Source organism: Adiantum capillus-veneris, chromosome 15, assembly GCF_014529385.1.
Source record: "Adiantum capillus-veneris isolate H3 chromosome 15, ASM1452938v2, whole genome shotgun sequence".
NCBI classification, from domain to species: Eukaryota; Viridiplantae; Streptophyta; class Polypodiopsida; order Polypodiales; family Pteridaceae; genus Adiantum; species Adiantum capillus-veneris.
In genome coordinates this window covers 8,483,362-8,504,360 of record NC_140945.1, presented here as the reverse complement: position 1 = coordinate 8,504,360, position 20,999 = coordinate 8,483,362, and the positions used below count along the sequence as shown (strand labels likewise).

Sequence of the window (20,999 nt, the reverse complement as noted above, 5' to 3'; positions counted from 1 at the left end):
ACTTCCAATTCTAAATTTGGAGTTCTATTGAGAAATCGTTAATTTCAATAATTTCTTGTAAAATTCTCTTCATCAACATTTGTAAAGGTTAGTCATAGCTTTCCAAGTGCCAAATCCAAGCAATGGCAACCTAATGAATTTTGTAAGATCCCCTCTCAATCATTGTTTCCTCTACTAATAACCAAGATCAACACATCCCCTCTCATCATCGTTTGATTTGCCAACAACTGAGGTCAACACTCACACACTCTCAACCCACCTCTCTAATCACATGGGAAAAATTGATGCTGTCCTTTTTTTAATCTATCCTACTTCGTCAATTCCTCTCTTCAATTCTCTTTCCCTTAATTATCTCCCTCTCAACTTGATGGATTAGGAAATGATTAGCTACCTATCCCAAATGAGACACATTGAAAAGCCGTACATCTCATTTAGCACCCCATCACAGCTAATACATACGATAGACATTCAATTCCATTCTCAATTCCCCTATTAAAGAGAAATCTTGCACATGATTATTCTCTCATTGATACTGACGATAATATTGACACCTGTCAAAATTACGTGCCAATCAGATCTAACACTTTCATTTTGACTTCTGGTATAATCATTTGGTCTCCCAAATCATTTTAGCCTTTTAAAACGTTATTAATAACATTACGTCTCATTACATTTCATGTCTCACACAAATAGTCACATTTCTTAAGTGTTTGGTGTAATATCCTTAACACTAGATTGGTAATTTAACAAGACATAAAAGTGTCCTTCCAAAAAAAACATCCAAACTCATATGAAATCCCATTACCAACCAGGTGTTGAGCCATTCCCTAAAGGAATCATCTAGCATATTAATCAGTTTTACAAGAAAGAGATCATTCCCTTTCGACACAGTGGATTTTTGAACACGGTTATGTGGTGGATTACATGATGGCCTGCAACACGCCACAATCATACACTAGCAATCCACGACTTCCACCCTTACTAGTGGAAGGATCGGCACGACATTACATTTTACTATAAGCGCTGATACAGGCTGAACAATGCTAATCCTTGGAATGGGAGCATGCACAAGCTCAAACATGCCAACTACAAGAGTGTTTCTCACTTGAGTGTGGTTAACTGTGGCTCCTTGTCTCCTGCAAATTGAGGGGAACCAATGACCTGGGACTCTTCCCCAATCATCTATGCCCATTAAATTACTGCTGCAGATCTTGACAATGTCAAAATAGAGATGCAGAAGCATGCTCTAGAGTCCATGTTGTCACCCATCAGCAGGTTGCTACTTAATCTCGCAAGAGCAATAAGGAGATTGGAAGCTTTCTTTGAACTTTACAAGAACTCTTCTTCTTGCTGGTCCCCATCCACATCTTCCACTTCATTTTCTTCCTCTTCCAAAGCATCGGGATCAACACCCTGGGCCAAGTAGCCAAAGGAAAAAGCATCGATATCGGAACTGTGCCTTACAAAAGTCGTTCCTTCACACCAATTTTTTGACCTACTCCAATCTAAAAGTTTGCTAAACGAGGCTAACTACCTCAGCAGATATGCAAGATGGCAAGAGAACTATCTAATGCAGCAAGGTTAATCTATCTCACACAAATACAAACATGGATCCATGATAGATAATGGAGCACTGCCAAACTATCTATCTACACGTAAATACAAACATGGATCCACGATAATTGAGCACTGCCAATGGCTTCTTAAAAATTTCAAGGCAACAAATAGTTTCTAATTAAGTTCAAATAACGAGGCTGAAAACCTTCATTTGCTTTTCGAGGCGATCCAATCCTTTTTTTGCCAGCTCATTTTGTGGATTCATGCTGTAATAAGAGACTGTTACTTGAATTCTATGAAAACAGATAGCAGTGTCTTCATGAACAAAGAAGCTCACCTCAATGCAATCTGAAAGTGTTTAAGTGATTCACCAACTTTACCAGTTGCAGCAAGAATCTGCGCAAGCTTAATATGCAGTGCATCATCCGTCCAATTTTTCAAATATTTTTGTAGCAATGCAATGGCTTCATTATTTCTTCCTTCCAGCACATGTAAATCTGCCAGGGCCAAAACAGCTCCAAGGTATCCGGGTTCTAACCGCAATGCTGACTCATAAAACTTCCGAGCCTGCATTTTGGTAAAGGGAATCAGTGGCCACAACACAGAAGACTGGGCTAGTGAATGTTTTTACCTTCTCTCTTCCATCAGGTATATGTGCATATACATCACCCACAAGGGTCAAAGCCTTAGCTGAGTGGGACATGGCTTTCATTGCATCACGAGCAGCAAAAAGTGCTTCCTTGTGCTTTGGAATCTTCAGCAATGCTTGGACAAGACCTGCTCGACAAGGACCTCATTAGATCTCCAATTTTGACACTGGCAAGAAATGCAATTAAGATGTTTAGACCTTGATAAGAACGTAAATCTGGTTTCAAAGCTTGAGCTTTCCTAAATGCTGATAGAGCAGCTTCTGGACGGTTCATCGACAATGCAATGTTACCCTGTAGCAAATTTATAATTTCAGAAGGCCTCTGTTTAATCGCAATAATGAGACAATTTATCATATTGAATGTAGCATAGTTACTTCATGGGTTACCAAGATAAATTTGCAAAATACCTTTACAATGTATGCAAGTCCATGCCTCTCCTCAACCCGTATACTCTGAAAATGAAAATCAATTATAGATAATGAAATCTTTTACAAATAAAGGATTTGGAAGGCAAACAATGCATGCATGTTTGGGGTTGGGGGGGTTTGAGAAACATTAACTAGAAATACCACAAACGAACAAATAATTTGTTCAAGGAGATACAGTAGGACTACACGCCAGGGTGCCTCGAGAGGGGTTTGGGGAGTGGCACTACTATCTAGACAAGAGCTACAGGAGCGGCCAAGGCTCAGAGTGGTAGCTCAAGATCTCGACAACAGATACATGTGGACTAGCTTCTAGTTTGCACAGGACCCAGTCATCTACATAGCCCTATGTTACTTCTCACCATCCGGATCTACCTATGTTATCACATAGGAGGGACCACGAGAGAAGGGGACAACAGCCACACCTTATACATATACCTAGATGAATCCAGGATAAGCCCAGATTCATCCTCAAAGGAAACTGCAAGGTATAGACACATGGTAGTCACCCACAAGACAATATAACCATCAGCATAGTATTGACTAAATACCACAACATCCCCACTAACGTCGTTAGTGCCCAATATTGGGTGTAGAACTAGGTATCGACATATGCTCCCTAACACAACACACACCACAGCACACACACATGAGCATACATCAACACAAAGTTCAGCGTAATGCGTTTCTGTTATGACTCCCCTGCCTCACCTTATACATGCCTATCGGAGGAGATCATGTACTACACTACACTGGGAGAAGTCTTTCTGACATGAGACTTCAATGCCCATACATAGAGCCGACAATATGAGGTGTATGACCATGATGCCAGGGACATGCTACATTCCTAGAGCCAGAAGAGGTAAAGGCTGCCTGAACATCAAAGGACTCACGACCAGACAGAGGACACTATACAGACCATCCACCAGACTTGGGGAGCTCAGCACGATTGTAACAGGATGTCACAATGGCCAGGATCAGGAAGCCACACAGAGGACACTCACAGAAGAAAGTACAGTGGTGGATTAGATCATGGGGTCCTTGGAGGAATCAGATTTAGTCACTTCATTCTCCATACCACCTTGCCCAATCCGTGTAGATCATACATACCAAGCACTCTCGCTAGCTGAACTACTAGTAATACCAGCCCCTCCTACATTGACACCAGAGAGTACCATCAACTTTACACATGACATGGCTGACAAATACACCAGCAGAGTATATGATGGACTCCTACCCATGGACCTCTACTACCTATAGACACGATCATCCAACTCACATTACTTCTAGACACAGAAGCAGTCCAGAGCTTCCCACACAATCCACTCAAGAGAGCTGACCAGATCTGGGACCATTTTCCAAAATAGGTGGATGAGTACAGAGAGCTTTGAGGGTCATAGGGAGAAATGCAAAGACTTACTCGCAGTAAAAGGCGGGCTAAGAGCTAGAGATCTTTCACTTCTTCATGAGCAAAAATAGCCCCAGCTCATGGAGGCACTTCAGAGAGCCCCAGATACCGACACCCATCATGGACCTACAAACCTGGCACACATACGCCGAGGGCCTATATCACAACAACAATAGTCCATCTCATGGAGGCACTTCTGAGAGCCCAAGATACAAACACCCATCGCCAACCTACAGACCTAGCACACATATGTCGAAAGCATATACCGCATCCCGCAGCTATCACCTATACCACAACCACGGGAGCCCAACCCTACTACTGCTAGCTTCTTTACCCATTCGATGCTACAGGTATCTGCCACCCCCGGCATGGACAAGCAACCGAACACGTGGACCTACGGGGTGAGTTCATATATGCAGCAGGTCCACTAGCCCCCTTTCTTGGACACTTCTTCAACACGGCACTAGTAGAGGGTTGACCTCCTTACTGGATGATGCACACCATTGTGCCGGTTGACAAAGCATACCATATGCTCAATCCGAGAACCTACAAGACGATCATGGTAGGCCATATTTTGGCCAAGCTATATCGTGCAGTGCTTAGGAAGGAGCTCAGTTCTTATACTGAGCATGTGGGCTTACGATCACCAAGACAGACAGGCTTAACAGCTTTCTCTTCTTCTCGGGTGTGTGTGGGTGTGTGTGCGCGCTAATAAGAAGAGGAAAATGGTATAACCTTCTATCACCCAAGTGTGGTAGATTGGTTATGCCATTTCCCTCTTAAATAACAGGTTTGAGTTCAACTCTCCTCGTCGGATAGATCTTTAAGGTCTCTTGGGATAGTTTCCTACGATGTTAAAACTCTCTTCTTCTCGGGTGTGTGTGTGTGTGTGTGTGTGTAAGAAGAGGAAAATGGTATAACCTTTCTATCACCCAAGTGTGGTAGATTGGTTATGCCATTTCCCTCTTGAATAACAGGTCTTGAGTTCAACTCTCCTCGTCGGATAGATCTTTAAGGTCTCTTGGGATAGTTTCCTACGATGTTAAAATTCTCTTCTTCTTCTTTTTCTTCTTCTACCATTGACCATGTATTTACTTTGAAGTGTATGATTGATCAGACCAGTGTGAGGAAGAGGAAGCCCTATTGCTGCTTTGTGGACTTCTGCAAATCGTTTGTACAGTCCCACGAGAGAGGCTCTTCCAGCGCTTACAATCTCTTGATATACCATCAGATACGACATGGGGTTTGTACGAGCGGGTATTCAGCAAGGTCCATTGCCCCAGAGGTATGTTAGAGACTATTGCTAGCACCATTACTGTGAAGCGAGGATGCCCGTTATCTCCTACAGTATTTGGTCTCTACATTGATGAGGTTGCCGACCTTATTATGTGTGGGGGTAGCAACAGAGTCGACTTGGCATGAGCCAGGTACCCCAGTACATATTATGCTTTATGCTGATGATATTATATATGAAGCTTGATGTCATGAAACAACTGTTGGTCTTCACCCTGTCTAAGTCTCGAGGAGGTGTCCAACAGCATCTACATGGATTATATGATTTTTTCACACAGTGAGGTCTCCTAGTAAACCTTGGAAAGACCAAGGTCATGATCTTTCATACTTCGAGACAAGGCAGGAGTCATACTACATTCCCTTTAGCAAGAGGTCAGGTGAGGTGGTCACCTGAGACCTCATACATGTATGTTGGAATCACCTTTTCAGCGGCATCCTCATGTTTCACCATGAGATCAGCAGATAGACCAAGATTGACACGAGGAAATGCAGCATTGGCTATGCTAGAGAGACAGTGTCATCGAGCACACCTCCGGGAGCCCGGACAAAGGGGTGGCTATTTGTCATTTTAGTTACACCGGTCTTGATGTATGGAGTAGTGGTATGGGCCCAAGGCCTAGCCACCCACTGCCAGTACCAGATACACCAACGACCACAGGTTTCATGATGGCGTGCATGATACATAGCAAACCTTCTATACCTCATGACATCATTCGAGAGGAATTTGTTGCAACACCCATGGTAGTGGAGGCTTTGTTTTAAACCATATACCTCCTAGACAGATTCAAGATGTGCCAGCAGATCAGTTATTATACAGAGCTTTTGAGGCATCCGGACAGTTGGCTCACGCAGGAGATAGAGGACCATGGTATGTGTAGCAGGCTACAGTGTCACTTTCATAGGACACACAGTTAGTACAGTTGGTTTGGTCTGGTTCACACTGGATGGACTCTCTGGGCAGGATAGTGACACATGGCAGGGATACGGACGGTGGTCTAGTCGACATCGTGGCTAGGTCACCATCAGTTTGGGGTAGACTTAGATGGTTGACATTTATGAGCCGTTGGTGGCTCTTTATGATTGTACATGTGAGTAGTAGCTGTTGAGTCGGGATTATCATCTTCTTCATATATGGTATAGCGTCGTCGTCTAGAGTAGCAAGTCTATACACAGCACATCTACACCATCCCTGCACACCTGAGCCTCTACACCCCCATTATACCCGTGAGTTCTGGGCTGGAGCTGAGAGTGCTGCCACGCCAGAGTCTGTATCGGTTCTTTAAGATAGTCGAGTCCATATGTTTTGCCGTGTCTCTGTGTTGATAGCTGTTCTCTATTGTTTCTTTTATTTTCATTCTGTTTTGAGTGAGATGTCACGCACATTGCACTGAGGAGCACCCACTGTAGAGAGCATGACACACTATCCGCGCTACAGGTGCTCTCATTATTGGCATGCCCGGTGGGACCTCAACTGAAGTCTCGCTCTCTGTTGAGATACAAATCGAGGAGCTAGCTGGTTTTTACCTAGCTTTGCCTACTTTGCCTTGCACTGTGCAGCCTGCTGGTCTGGTCCTCTCTCGCCCTGGTCCAACCAGCTCTCGTCCTGGTCTAGGCCTTCCTCGTCCCTGGTCTAGCCTGGTGGTCTAGTCACTTGCCTTGGTCTAGAAGAGTCTAGACCTGTGTTCACCAGTGTAAGGTCTTCTTGCCTGGGTTTGTGGTCGCTGCATGACACACATACAAGGCGATCATTAGAGCGTCAAAGCGCACTACTGAGTCCTCTGAAGTACTACAATAGAAGACGACCCTTGGTACCTAGTAGAAGTCCAGCAACCTCATCACCCATACCTCCACATACGACATCACCCATTCCTCCATCCGGTCCCACATCTTCCAGGTCACCTTCCCCAATAAAGCTCTCTCCTATTTGGTTACAGCAGGCTATTGAGCAACGGACTCTTGAGCAAGAGACCATGGAGGCGTTGACCAGCGTTTTGGCCAAGGTAAACATTAAGTTTCCTACTTTCAAGGGACTCTCCTCAGAAGATGCAGAAGACCATGCAAGGAGGTTTGTATCTCTCTGTAGAGGTCGTGGTCTTAATAGAGAAGATGCTTATTTGGTGCTTTCCATCAACATTGGATGGCTTAGCAGACAAGTGGTATAGTCAGTTTGCAAAGAACCATTTTGCAACTTGGGCAGCTTTACGATAACATATCTGTGCGGCATTCAAGCCAGGTGACTACCAAGAAAAGGTTTTGGATGAGTTGGCCAACATGGTGCTCCAGCCAGAGGAGACTCATGACTGAAACCAAGTCTCTGGTTGCCAAGCTTCCTCAGCAGCCAAGGGAATTTATGGTTAAGAAGTGGGTGGAGAAGGCTCTTCCCAAAACTTCCCAGCAAAAACTCCGAGAGAGTCTCCGACCTGATGCCACTCTCGAGGAGTTTGTCGCGGCTGCTACTAGGATAGAGGGAGCTAGGAAGCTGCTCACTAACTCCTCTCAAGTATAGACCCCCTCACTCTTTTCGGAAAGTCCTTCTGATCCATTAACTTCTTACGTAGGGAACTCGAATCCCTAAAACTACAACTCGCTCTTCAAGAGGAGAAATCAATCTCTCTTAGATAGGAGAAACCCCCACATCTCAAGGCTTCAAATCAAGAGAGAGCTAAAAGAGCTTGGGTCTCAGCAAGAGACTAATGCTATGGTATGGTGCAGCTCGTGTCGCTCTCCAGGACACCCCCCTCAGGACTGTCCCCTTCAGGCTTATTGCCACTTCTGTGAAAAGTCTGGGCATGAAGACAAGGATTGCTACTATATTAAGGAATTGCGGCAAATACAACAAAGTCTAGGTCCTTCTCTCCAACAAGGGCTAGCACCTGCATCCAACATGGTTTCACCCAATGGCCATTAAAACCCGATACCACCTCTGCTAACAACACCTCCTATGCAAGGTATGTACAACAACTTTGCATCCCCCAACTTTTATCATGCTAAAGCTCCTTCAGTTCCCCAAAGCTTCTACACGTCAGCATCCGTCCCCATGCACCAAGGGCCGAGATCACCTCGCACCTCCAATAGGCCAATTTTGTGCTATAGGTGCGGGGAGTATGGACATTATCAGAGCAAATGTCCGTTGCCAGAAGGGTCCCCCCCTTGCCGACACTGCCTTGAAGCTAAGGATCACTATAGTAAGGACTGCCCAAAACAATGTGCATCCACATCTGCAAGCACAAGCCAGAACCAGCAGGAGTTTACATTCCCAAAGGTTAACCTCATCACAGTAAGCACCATTCCACAGACCCCGCCTTCCACTCTTGTAGTTGCCTCTCGAGATGGGTTGAAGTAGGTGGAAGAGCCGACTGGTGTGCTCACACGGGCACAGAGAGCTGCTCTTGGTCTCAGCCTCCCTGGAGGTCCAACTTTTTCGTCTCCAGTCACACAAATGAGTCAAACTCCCCTAGTAGCTGAAAAACCAACATGTAGTGCCAAGAGCCAACCTACCTCTCTTCTATCAAATATTGATGGTGCTTTCATGGAAGCAGTAGAGGACTTGCAGAAGCTTAAGATACCAGAGCAAGCACTGATCAAAAGAGAGAAGCCTACAACAGAGACTATCTTGAAAAACACCTTTCAGCAAGCGTCGCTGTACGACATGCTTCGACTTGATGCAAATTTTCAAAGTGACACCCTTTCCATCATCCAGTCTTTGTATCTTGGTGCAGGGCCTAGTGGCGGGCACCTAACTGTGCAGCCCTTGGAGTCCTACATGATTTCTTATCCAGCTGCTCCCCTCATCGACTACAAAAGTCCTCGTCTTACTGTGTCTATTCTTGGGCATAAATTCTCAGGCGTCATAGTGGATGGTGGATCTGGGATCAATCCGATGCCAGAGTTTACTATGTTGGCTTTAGGTCTGCAGCCTACTCGCCCTGCTTCATTCACTGTTACATTGGCGGACCAGAGGACAACCTATCCAGTGGGCATAGTAGATAAGGTGGCTCTGAAGGTACAAGACTTCACATTTAGCTTGGATTTTGTGGTGGCCAATCTTCCCCATGTGGAGGGAGGATTTTCTTTGCTTATTGGTAGACCATGGTTGCGGCATACTAAGGCACTTCATGATTGGGGAAACGACGCCATGTGGATACATACTCCTGGCTCCCCCATGCAACCAATTCGACTCGAAGGAGGTATGGATCCAGTGGTTCATCATAGCTCATTGTCAGTACAATCCAACCCCGACCCCGAGTAGCCCATCCCACCTGACGGGTCTGACGAAGACCTGCTTCAGTGGTTGGAAGCTACCACATCGATGCCATGCTATGTGGTCTCTATTCAAGCCTCACCTGTGCCTGTAACACTCTCTCTCCCAGCTCCTCAGGTTGATACCAGTGTCTCAAGCCCTACAGTAGAAAGTGTGCCAGTCAAAGAAGCATGTGTGTTAGTCATTGATGACTATGATTCAAGTGTTCCTTTGATGGAAGCCGTAGGCCTTGGTGAACCTATAACACATCACCGAAGGGGGAAGAAATCTCCTCTGCATGAGCTCGCCAATGTTCCACCTCTTCCCTAACATCTCCCGTGTGTGATGCCCCGCCCCCTCAAAAGCACTTTGCTATGTCTGTGTCTAAAGACTTACCCTTCGAGGAGCTTCCACCAGGATGGTTATAAGAGGAACATGCAGAGTTTCCAATCAGCCCATGATGTCTCGAAGCTCCAAGAGGCAACTCACTTTTCATCTTCCAAAGCACCCTCCCCAGTTACACCTCCTGACCCAGTCAAAGAAGTCAACCTAAGCGACCCTGACAAGCCTCATCACGTCCTCTTAGCAGCTTGGTTATGGGAGCATCCCGCATTACTTAATCAGGCAGTTTCTTTTATACACTCTTTTAAAGATGTTTTTGCTTGTTCCTACAAGGATTTGAAAGGGATCCCACCAGAATTGGGTGTCCACACTATCCCTCTGGTTGAAGGGGCTAAGCTTGGTAGAGGCAGAGCTTACAAGCTCAACCCAAAGTATGTAGAGTCTGTCAAGTCATAGCTCGAAAAAATGCAAGAGGCAGGGATCATTGTACCTGTGGAGCACTCTGAGTGATTATCACCCATGGTGATAGCGCCTAAGAAGCAGTCCAATAAAATCCGTGTGTGCGTAGATTACCGCGCGCTGAACAAGGTAGCTATCCCAGATGGTTTTCCCACACCTTTTACTGAGCCTGTACTAAAAGATATATCAGGGAATGTATTGTACACTTTCATGGATGGGTTCAATGGATACAATCAGTTGGGCATCCATCCAGGTGATCAGATTAAAACAGCCTTCGTGACTCCCTGGGGTATTTTTATTTACACTAGAATGTCGTTTGGATTTAAAAACACTCCACCTTCCTTCAATCGAGCAGTATATCTCATATTCTGTCCTTTACTTACGGATCATCTTTGCATCTTCATGGACGATTTTTCGACCTTCTCAGGTGCTCAATGTTCAACCCCAGTGGAAAATCTAGAGGAGCACCTCGCTCAGCTCTCTGCTGTCTTCCTCAGGTGCAGAGAGGCACGCCTAAAGCTCAATCCTAACAAATGTCATTTTTTGGTCACCGAGGGCACACTTTTAGGCCATGTGGTGTCTGCCAAAGGTTTAGCGCCTAAGCCAGAAAAGATTGTGGCCATCTTGAAGTTACTACCTCCCATCAACCCGAAAGGTGTTCAGAGCTTTGTAGGCCACACATGCTATCATCGCAGGTTTATATGAATGTATGCACAGGTGGCTCAACCATTGACCTGACTCGCTAGTGCTACTGTACCCTTCCACTGGTCAAAACCTGAGGCTGAAGCATTTGCATACCTCAAAAAACGCCTCACTGAAGCACCTATTCTAGTGGCTCCAGATTGGTCTCTCCCTTTTCATGTGCATACTGATGCTAGTCAACTGGTTGTGGGTGTTGTGCTGACTCAGCCTAGTAAGGAGTACAACCTAGATCGCCCTGTTCAGTATGCAAGTCGCCTGCTCACCAAAGCAGAGCGCAACTACAACACCACAGAAAGGGAAGGTTTGGCTATGGTGTATTCTTTACAAAAGTTTCGTCATTACTTGTTAGGGGTTCACTTCACTATCATCACGGATCATCATGCGCTACGCTATCTTCTGAATAAACCCCAAGTTGCAGGAAGAGTCTGGAGGTGGCTATTGATATTCCAGGAATTCGATTTCGAAGTAGTTCTTAGTCCAGGCAAGCGGCACGTCATGGCCAACCATCTCTTTCGCATACATACAGGTGAGCCCGATGCTGGGGTTGATGATGACTTTCCGGATAGTCATCTCTTTAAGGTCGACACGACCCCAGAATGGTATGGAGATGTGTTACATCTGCTCTCTACTGGCCTATATCCTAAGAATGCTTCTCCCTTGCAAAAAAGAAGACTCTGCTGAAGTCTGGACCCTTCTCTTTGATTGGTGGACAGGTCTCAGAGACGTATCATAGACTTCTTTAGAGCAAACATTGGACATCCGAAGGAGCTACTACCACAGCAGAGCACACATTCTCCTCGCACCAGAGGCACGCTAATGGACCGAGCGACCGAGCTAGGGAGATGCAGACGCCCACGATTGCGGAGGACTACACAACATCCACAGAGGCTGCATCAAAGGATTCGGATCATTTTGGCCCGACATGCACGACGCTCGGTCAGACTACTACCATGGAAGAGATTGATGAGATCCGGCAGCAACCGATGCTGGATCTCTTGTGATTAGCTCTTTCTGAGGATACACCCACATTGTGTTGTCTTAGCCCCCCATTCACTTCACCCCCTACCCCCTACTCATATCCTACACAAGTCCAGCTAGCTCCTTAGCTCGCATCTAGCAGCCTAGGATTCTATAGTATTTTTATTTTGTTGCTCAGACTTTGTATCAAATCCACCAAATTGTAATTTTCTGGTCTCATAGGTCACTTTGGCCTTTTGAAGACATTAATATAACATTTCTTTTCTTTTCATTTCCTCTCTCTCTCTCTCTCTCTCTCTCTCTCTCTCTCTCTCTCTCTCTCTCGGAAGAGCACACGATCATGATGGTCTAGTAGCAGAGCACTTCATCCATGCCAAAGATATGCTTGCAGAGCAACTTGCTATGATGTTTAATAGAGCTATGTATGAGGGTTTTCTTGAGACTTGGAGTATGTCCACGATTGTGCCTATCTTCAAGTCGAGGGATCTTGTGCTTCTTGGGAATTACCGCACCATCATGGTTGATTACACTCTGGCTAGGCTATATGCATCAATCCTTGAGCATGAGTTGAGTAGATGGGCAGAGAGAGAGGGCATACGGGCAGCAAGACAGACAAGGTTCAGGAGAGGTTTCTCCGCTCTTGACCAGATTTTGACACTCAGAGCCATTACTGAGGAGGGTAGACACCATGGCAAGAGGATTTATTGTAGCTTTGTGGATTTCCGCAAAGCCTTTGATACAGTACCATGAGCCAGACTCATACGCAGATTGCAAGACATGGGGGTGCCCACAGAGCTAATTTGGGGGATCTTAGCTTTATACAAGATAGTGGTAGGGCGGGTACGCACTACTCAGGGCATGTCCAACATGGTTCACTCCACTATTGGGGTGAAGCAGGGTTGTCCCCTATCTCTGACTCTCTTTTGGGTATACGTAGATGAATTTTCAGATTATGTACAGACAGAGGGTGACACAAGTGCTCAGCTTGCAAGGACGTGGATTCCATTGCTATTATATGCTGCTGATATTGTGCTGATTTCAGATTCTCCAGAGGGGATGCAACGTCATTTGGATGCATTGCATTCCATTATCTCTTTCCAGAGTCCTCTTCCCGCAGAACAACTCTGCTTTCCCGGACACGAAGTCCTTACTTGGGAATCCCAACTTCCGGATCACAACTTGAGAGACTACCTCTCTCCGATCTGTGGATCTACTTCCCAAACTCGCGTACGAAACCCTTGGGCTGATCTGGCTCTAGTTCCTCAGAGCGCTTTTCTCCTGCAGAGGCTCATGCCTTCCTCTGCTCCTACTCCCTCACGAAGAGGAAGTACACCTGCAATCAAATACTCAAAGATCAGAACATGAAAATCGTTACCTTCAAAGTCTCGACGCTCGAAACGCAACTCGATTCTCGAAAAGCAATTCCTCGGAAGAGATCTCTCCATAGAAAATCCTCTCTTCCAATCCTACACACAAAAGAGGTGTGTTCTCGGGTTCCTTCTCGTAAATCAGCCCCGTCTACGACGTTTATGGGCTGAAAACAGAGAAAAACAGCAACTTGTCGCGATGGAAACACGCTTCGTAGGCACTTCTTCGCGAGGGAACTCACGCACTGGGTCTTGGTGACATCTGGTACACTTGGGGCAACCATGGGCATCACCAACAATGTCTTCTTTACGGCTGAAATCTGCAGCAGCATCTCCTCCTTGCAAAAATTGGTCCTCCCCTCTGAGTGAGGGCATGTAATGCTTTTATAGGCACGAATAGCTGCTCGCGTAGAGATCACGACCGGTTTTTTTTTTTTTCCATTTTTTTTTCATTTTTTTTTTCCCGTTCTGCCAGAAAAAGAGAGAGAGAAAACGTTGGCTGATCTGATGCCTTATTTATCAGATGGCTGCCCACTTATTAAATGGGCGGCCGGCGTATTTTAAAAAAATAGTCTGAACCTGCCCAAAAACTCAATAAAACCTTATAAGTTAAAAACAATGCTTTCACAGCTCTTCCCAGGCGTCCTTGGATGCAATCACACGCACAATTGCAATGCAAACATAAACTTCCTCGCGGGAAAGCATCTGCTTTCCCGAAAAGCAATCCCGCTTTCTTAGAAAGCATCTGTTTTTCCTCAAAGTTTCCTCTGAACCCATCTTCATTCAAGTGCTTGCTTTTCCTTGTGCACAATTCTAACACAGTTCGGAATTTCCTTCCGACTATGGCTATTCCCTTTCCGATGCACCCGTCACCCACCTTGTGACGCATCAGGAATACCCATCATCTAGTCCTTTCCTACCGAACTTACGGTACAATCTCCTTTACGATGCTCTATGTCACCCATCCTATGACGCATCAGAGATGTCCGTTCCCGGATGGTCGGATACTTCTTTCCGATGCTCCCTGTCACCCATCCGATGTGACGCATCAGAAGTACCCGTTCCTGGTGGCCTTACAGATATTCCCGTTCTCAGTGTTCCCATCATTACTTTAAATGACGCACTAGGAATACTCTGTACTCGGATGTCTCCAGTGAGAAAAACCCTCTCACTTAAAATTCCAATAATTCATTTAGAATTATTTTTTCCTTGGTGTTCCAAGCGAGAAAACCCTCTCACTTATAAATCCAATAATTGATTTAAAATTATTTTTCTGTAAGACAAAGCCAATTTAGCAACAGGCACTCACTCGATCAGTTTCATTTATGCATAGCACCCGAGCTCTCCCTAGAGACAGATATGCTAGATTAGCACTAGAGTCTTCGAAGCAACTGGCATTGCAGGGAGATAGATCCTGTTGGTAAGCAGAGATGGCATCTTGGTTTCAATTCCATAGCTTTAGTATGGATCGGCTACCCCCATTTCAGTACTCTCTGGATGCACGCTCCATCTCCCTCACTAGGGCAGAGATTACCAGGCTCATCAGACAGGAACTAATTCAATTGGATACGAAGAGGACATGGATATAGCCTACACATGAGTTGGGTATGAAGATGGCTTTCTATAGAGAGCATCTTCTCCACCTTACGGAGGATGGTTTTGTGATCAGACCAGGATACATGGATACTCATCTATCCCACGAGATACGATGTGCTATTGGTCAGATACGCACATCCTCACATAAGCTAGAGAGTGAGACAGGCAGATTTAGAGGAGTACCTGCTGAGTCCAAGATTTGTCGAGTGTGCTAGATAGAGCTCGAGACAAAGCTACATTACATATGTCACTGCCCAGTATACTATGAGATACAAGGCCGCTTTCACTGTCTATTCAGAGAGGGTTTTGGACCACTTTCTAGAGTCATGAGATAACAGGATCAGAGATGCCTCTAGAGATTCGCAGACACAGAGAGGACCTCTTGGAGAGGGGAACAATGAGAGAGATCGAGCGACAACAGCAGATTATAGATTTCTGTCAGTCACAGAGAGAGGAGTTCGACCAGCCCCCACAGCATAGCAACACCAGAGGCATATGGCTTGATCAGGTGACAGAGTTGGGGCGGTCCCGTCGCCCACGCTGAGGGGGCCCTCTCGACATCCACGCAGATTGCGACAGAGGATCCATACCATATTGGCACGACATAGGAGTTGTCCCGACACCTTACCTTGGAGGACATTGAACCTCTACAACCTTTTGGATACTGATGTATATGCATACGATGCCTCTACTGTCAAAGAGCTCCATTGTATCAACTCACCCTTTGTATCCCCTTTGTATCAGCTTTCACCCCACCCCTACCCACTATTTTCCTTTCATTTCTTTGTACTTTTTGTACCCAAACCTGGTATTAGATTCACCACATGTAACCTTCTGGTCTCATAAGTCATTTTGGCCTTTTGAAGACGTTCATATTACATTTCATTTCATTTATCTCTCTCTCTCTCTCTCTCTCTCTCTCTCTCTCTCTCTCTCTCTCTGTGTGCAGGCCCGCCCCCCCTTCTCCTGGCCCGCCCCCCTGGTCTAGTCCTCCTCGTCCCTGGTCCAGACACTCGTCTGGTCTAGTAGAGTCTAGACCAGTCTTCAGCCTGTTCAAGGTTTTCTTGCCCAAAGCTTGGTTGGTTTGGAGGTCACTGTATGACACATACAAGGAGGTCAGTTGAGCGTCAAAGCCCACTACTGAGCCCTCTGAAGTACTATCACAGAAGACGACCTTTGACACCTTGTAGAAATCCTTCAACCTCATCACCTATACCTCTACATATCACATCACCCATTCCTTCATCAGGTTCCCCATCTTCGCGATCACCTTCTCCAGAAAAGCTCTCTCCTATTCTTCTACAACAAGCTATTGTGCAACAGACTCAGCAAGGAATCATGGAGCCACTAGCTAGTGTTTTGGCCAAGGTGAACATCAAGTTCCCTACATTCAAAGGGCTGTCTTCAGAAGATGCTGACGACCATGCAAGGAGATTTGTATCTCTCTGTAGGGGACGTGGGCTGAACAGAGAAGATGCTTACTTGGTACTATTTCCATCCACCCTGGATGGCCTAGCAGATAAATGGTACAGCCAATTTGCAGAGAACCATTTTGCAACTTGGGCAGCCTTAAGACAGCAGTTCTGTGCAGCTTTCAGGCCAGGTGACTACCAGGAGAAGGTGTTGGATGAGTTGGCCAACATGGTGCTCAAACCTGAGGAGACTTTTGCGGAGCTTATGACGAAAACTAAGTTGCTGGTGGCCAAGCTTACCCAACAACCCGGTGAATTCATGGTTAAAAAGTGGGTGGAGAAGGCGCTTCCCAAAACTTCTCAGCAAAAACTCCGAGAGAGTCTCCGACCCGACGCCACTCTCGACGAGTTCATCGCAGCTGCTACTAGAATAGAGGGAGCTAGGAAGCTCTTCAACAACTCTCCTCAAATAGATACTCCCTCTGTGTTCTCGGAAGGTAGTCCTACTGATCCTTTAACTTCTTTACGTAGGGAACTGGAAGCCCTAAAGCTACAACGAGCTCTTCAAGAGGAGAGGTCCTTCTCTCTTAGACAAGAGAAGCCTACACATAATGAGGCATTGGAACAGATTAAGCGCGAGTTAGAAGAGCTCAAGTGTCAGCAAGAGACTAAGGCTATGGTTTGGTGTAGCTCATGCCGCTCTCCAGGGCACCCACCACAGGAATGCCCCCTTCGGTTTTACTGCCACTTCTGTGAAAAAGCTGGACATGAGGATAAGGATTGTTACTACCTCAAGGGATTGCGTCAAATACAACAAAATCTTGGTCCTTCTCTCCAACAAGGGCTAGCACCTGCATCCAACATGGTCTCACCCTACGGCCATCAAAACTAGTTGCCTCCTCTGCTGACAACACCCCCTATGCAGCAAGGTATGCACAACAACTTTGCACCCCACAGTTTTTATCATGCCAGTACTCCCTCAGTTCCCCAAAGTTTCTACACCTCAGCCTCAAATTCCATGCAGCAACCACCTCGTCCCCCGTTTCGTCCTTCCAATCGGCCCATACTCTGCTACAGATGCGGAGAATATGGGCATTATCAGAGCAAGTGTCCTTTACCCGAGGGGTCCCCTCCTTGTCGTCATTGCCCTGATTCGAAGGATCACTACAGTAAAGATTGTCCCAAGCAAAGGGCATCCACGTCTTCAGGCTCGACTCAGAACCAACCCAAATTCACCTTTCCGAAGATAAATTTGATTACTGTGAACACCGTGCCTCAACCTTCACCTGCTACTCATGTGGTTAAGCCTCTGCAAGTGGAGGAGCCTGCTGGTGTCCTTACTCGGGCACAAAGAGCAGCTCTTGGTCTCAGTCTACCCACAGGTCCACCTCGCCAGTCTCCACTTCCTCACTCTGGTCTACCTGACCCAAAGGACAAGTCCTTCCCAATTGCTCAGAGCAAACCAACTTCCTTGTTATCTGACATTGATGGAGCCTTCTTAGAAGCAGTGGCTTACTTGGAACAGATTAAGGTCACAAAAGGAGCCCAGTTCGAAGGCGCCAAGCCCACAGCAGAAGCCATCTTGAAAAATACTTTTCAGCAGGTGTCACTATACGACATGCTAAGGCTTGATGCAACACTTAGAAGTGACACCCTGTTAGTCATTCAGTCTCTGTACCCGGGGGCTGGGCCTAGTGGCGGGCACCTCCCTGTACAGCCCTCAGAGTCCTATTTGATTTCCTATCCATCTGCTCCCCTCACCGATTATAAAAGTCCTCGCCTCACTGTATCTATTCTTGGGCACCAGCTATCCGGCGTCATCGTTGATGGAGGATCTGGAATCAATTTGATGCCCGAATTCACTATGATGGCCTTAGGTCTAAAGCCTACCCGACTTGCTCCTTTCACTGTTACATTGGCTGATCAGAGAACAGTCTACCCAGTGGGCATAGTCGACAAGGTGCCTCTGAAGGTACAAGATTTCACTTTTAACTTGGATTTTGTGGTAGTTAATCTTCCCCGGGTAGAGGGAGGTTATCCCTTGCTGATTGGTAGGCCATGGCTGCGACATACGAAAGCACTTCACGACTGGGGAACCGACGCCATGTGGATACATACTCCTGGCTCTCCAATGCAACAAATTCGTCTCGAAGGAGGTATGGATCCGATCGTTCAGCATAGCTCTTTGTCAGTAGAGTCCAACCCTGACTTGGACCAGCCGGTCCCTCCCGATGGGTCCGATGAAGACTTACTGCAGTGGTTAGAAGCCACCTCTTCGATGCAATGCTATGTAGTCTCTCTTCAACCTTTGCCAACAGATTCACCCTATCCCCCTGATCCTACATCTGAAGCTACACCTGAGACCAAGAATCCTAGTCAGCCAAGTGAGCCAGAACCAAGTGGACCAGTCTCAAGTGAGTCAGAACCAAGTGGACCGGTCTCTGGTGCCCATCCTTCAGAGGGTCCCTTGATGGAAACCGTCGGCCTGGGTGAGCCTATAACCCACCATAGAAGGGGAAAAAAGTCTCCCTTGCAAGAGTTGGCCAACACCCCAGCTCCCTCCTTAGCCTCTACTCCATCTGACTCTCCACCCATGCCGAAGCACTTTGAGGTATCTGAGGATTTACCATTTGTAGAGCTTCCATCAGGTTGGTTGCAGGAAGAGTATGCTGATTTCAACATTGATCAGACGCCAGCTCATAATGTCCAAAGGCTAACCGAGGCGGCACAATCTTCTCCACCTGACGCAGCCTCGACCACTGCACCGCCTGACCCAGTCAGAGAGGTCAACCTAGGAGGCCCTGACAACCATCAGCCCATCTTATTAGCCACTTGGTTATGGGATCACCCCGCTCTACTCGACCTGGTAATCTCCTTCGTGCGCTCTTTCAAAGATGTGTTTGCCTGGTCTTACCACGATTTAGAAGGAATCCCAGCAGAGCTAGGAGTCCACACAATTCCTCTGGTTGAGGGGGCTAAGCCGGTCAGAGGACGTGCTTACAAACTAAATCCCAAGTATGCAGAAGCAGTCAAAATCGAGTTGGAAAAAATGCAAGAAGCAGGTATTATTGTACCAGTAGAGCACTCAGAATGGTTGTCTCCTATGGTTATTGCCCCAAAGAAGCAGTCCAACAAAATTCGAGTTTGTGTCGACTATCGGGCTCTGAATAAGGTCACAATCCCGGATGGATTTTCGACACCTTTTACTGAGAGAGTCCTCGAAGATGTCGCTGGCCATGTACTGTATAGTTTTATGGACGGGTTCAGCGGCTACAATCAGTTAGGAATACATCCTGACGACCAAATCAAAACAGCTTTTGTGACTCTTTGGGGTATTTTCATCTACACTAGAATGTCTTTTGGGCTTAAAAATGCACCGCCTTCTTTCAATCGCATAGTATATCTCATCTTTTGTTCTCTGCTTACTGATCACCTTCGCATATTCATGGATGACTTTTCCACCTTCTCGGGTGCTCAATGTTCGACCCCAGTAGAAAATCTAAAGGAGCATCTTGCTCAGCTCTCTGCAGTCTTCCTCAGGTGCAGAGAGGCATGTTTGAAGCTCAATCCGAACAAATGTCATTTCTTGGTCACAGAGGGCACACTGTTGGGCCATGTGGTGTCTGCTCAAGGTTTGGCACCGGACCCAGAGAAGATAGTGGCCATCTTGAAGTTACCTCCTCCCATAAATCCCAAAGGTGTTCAGAGCTTTGTGGGCCACACCGGCTATCATCGCAGGTTTATACGTATGTATGCACAGGTGGCTCAACCATTGACCCGGCTCACCAGTGCTGCTGTTCCCTTCCGGTGGTCAACACCTGAGGCCGAAGCATTTGCATACCTCAAAAAACGTCTCACTGAAGCGCCTATTCTAGTTGCCCCGGATTGGGCCCTACCTTTTCATGTGCATACAGATGCCAGTCTGTTGGCTGTGGGTGCTGTGCTGACTCAGCCTAGCAAAGAGTTCAACTTGGATCGCCCTGCACATTATGCAAGTCGCCTGCTCACCAAAGCAGAGCGAAACTATAGCACCACAGAGAGGGAAGGATTGGCTATAGTGTATGCTCTACACAAATTTCGTCACTATTTGCTAGGGGTCCACTTCACAGTTATCACTGATCACCATGCCTTGCGCTATCTGCTTAATAAGCCACAGGTTGCAAGTCGAGTATGGCGACGGCTCCTCCTATTCCAGGAGTTTGATTTTGAAGTGGTACTCCGTCCTGGTAAGCATCATGTAATGGCTGACCACCTCTCTCGCATTTACACAGGCGAAGAAGCTACCGGGATTGCGGATGACTTTCCAGATAGCAGTCTTTTTAAAATAGATACAACACCGGAATGGTACGGCGAGGTCCTACATTTTCTATCTACTGGGCTGTACCCAGAGAGGGCATCCCCATTGCAAAAGAGGAGATTGCTGTTGAAGTCCAGGCCTTTCACTCTGATCGGGGGCCAGCTCTACAAAGCGGGACCAGATGGTGTTCTCAAGTGTTGTGTCTCGCCTCATGAGGTGGAGCATATTCTGGAGGATGCCCACAATGGTCCCACTGGTGGCCATTACCCTGGT

At 46.5% G+C, this 20,999-nt stretch overlaps 1 protein-coding gene across 4 annotated transcripts in view; it reads right to left on the bottom strand.

The window, feature by feature from the left end:
* Positions 1-709: 709 nt before the first annotated feature.
* APC7 (tetratricopeptide repeat (TPR)-containing protein) overlaps positions 710-20,999 on the bottom strand; it is a 196,991-nt gene continuing 176,701 nt past the window's right edge. For 2 of the 4 annotated variants that reach the window (XM_086530012.1, XM_086530010.1), the window contains 6 exons: positions 2,615-2,659; positions 2,405-2,498; positions 2,189-2,334; positions 1,895-2,124; positions 1,763-1,823; positions 710-1,413 (listed from right to left, as the gene is read on the bottom strand). In XM_086530012.1, the coding sequence (XP_086386138.1) occupies positions 1,330-1,413; positions 1,763-1,823; positions 1,895-2,124; positions 2,189-2,334; positions 2,405-2,498; positions 2,615-2,659 (660 nt within the window). In that variant the 3' untranslated portion in view covers positions 710-1,329. The remainder of the gene's footprint in view (positions 1,414-1,762; positions 1,824-1,894; positions 2,125-2,188; positions 2,335-2,404; positions 2,499-2,614; positions 2,660-20,999) is intronic. The other 2 variants (XM_086530009.1, XM_086530011.1) reach the window with 2 other exon arrangements.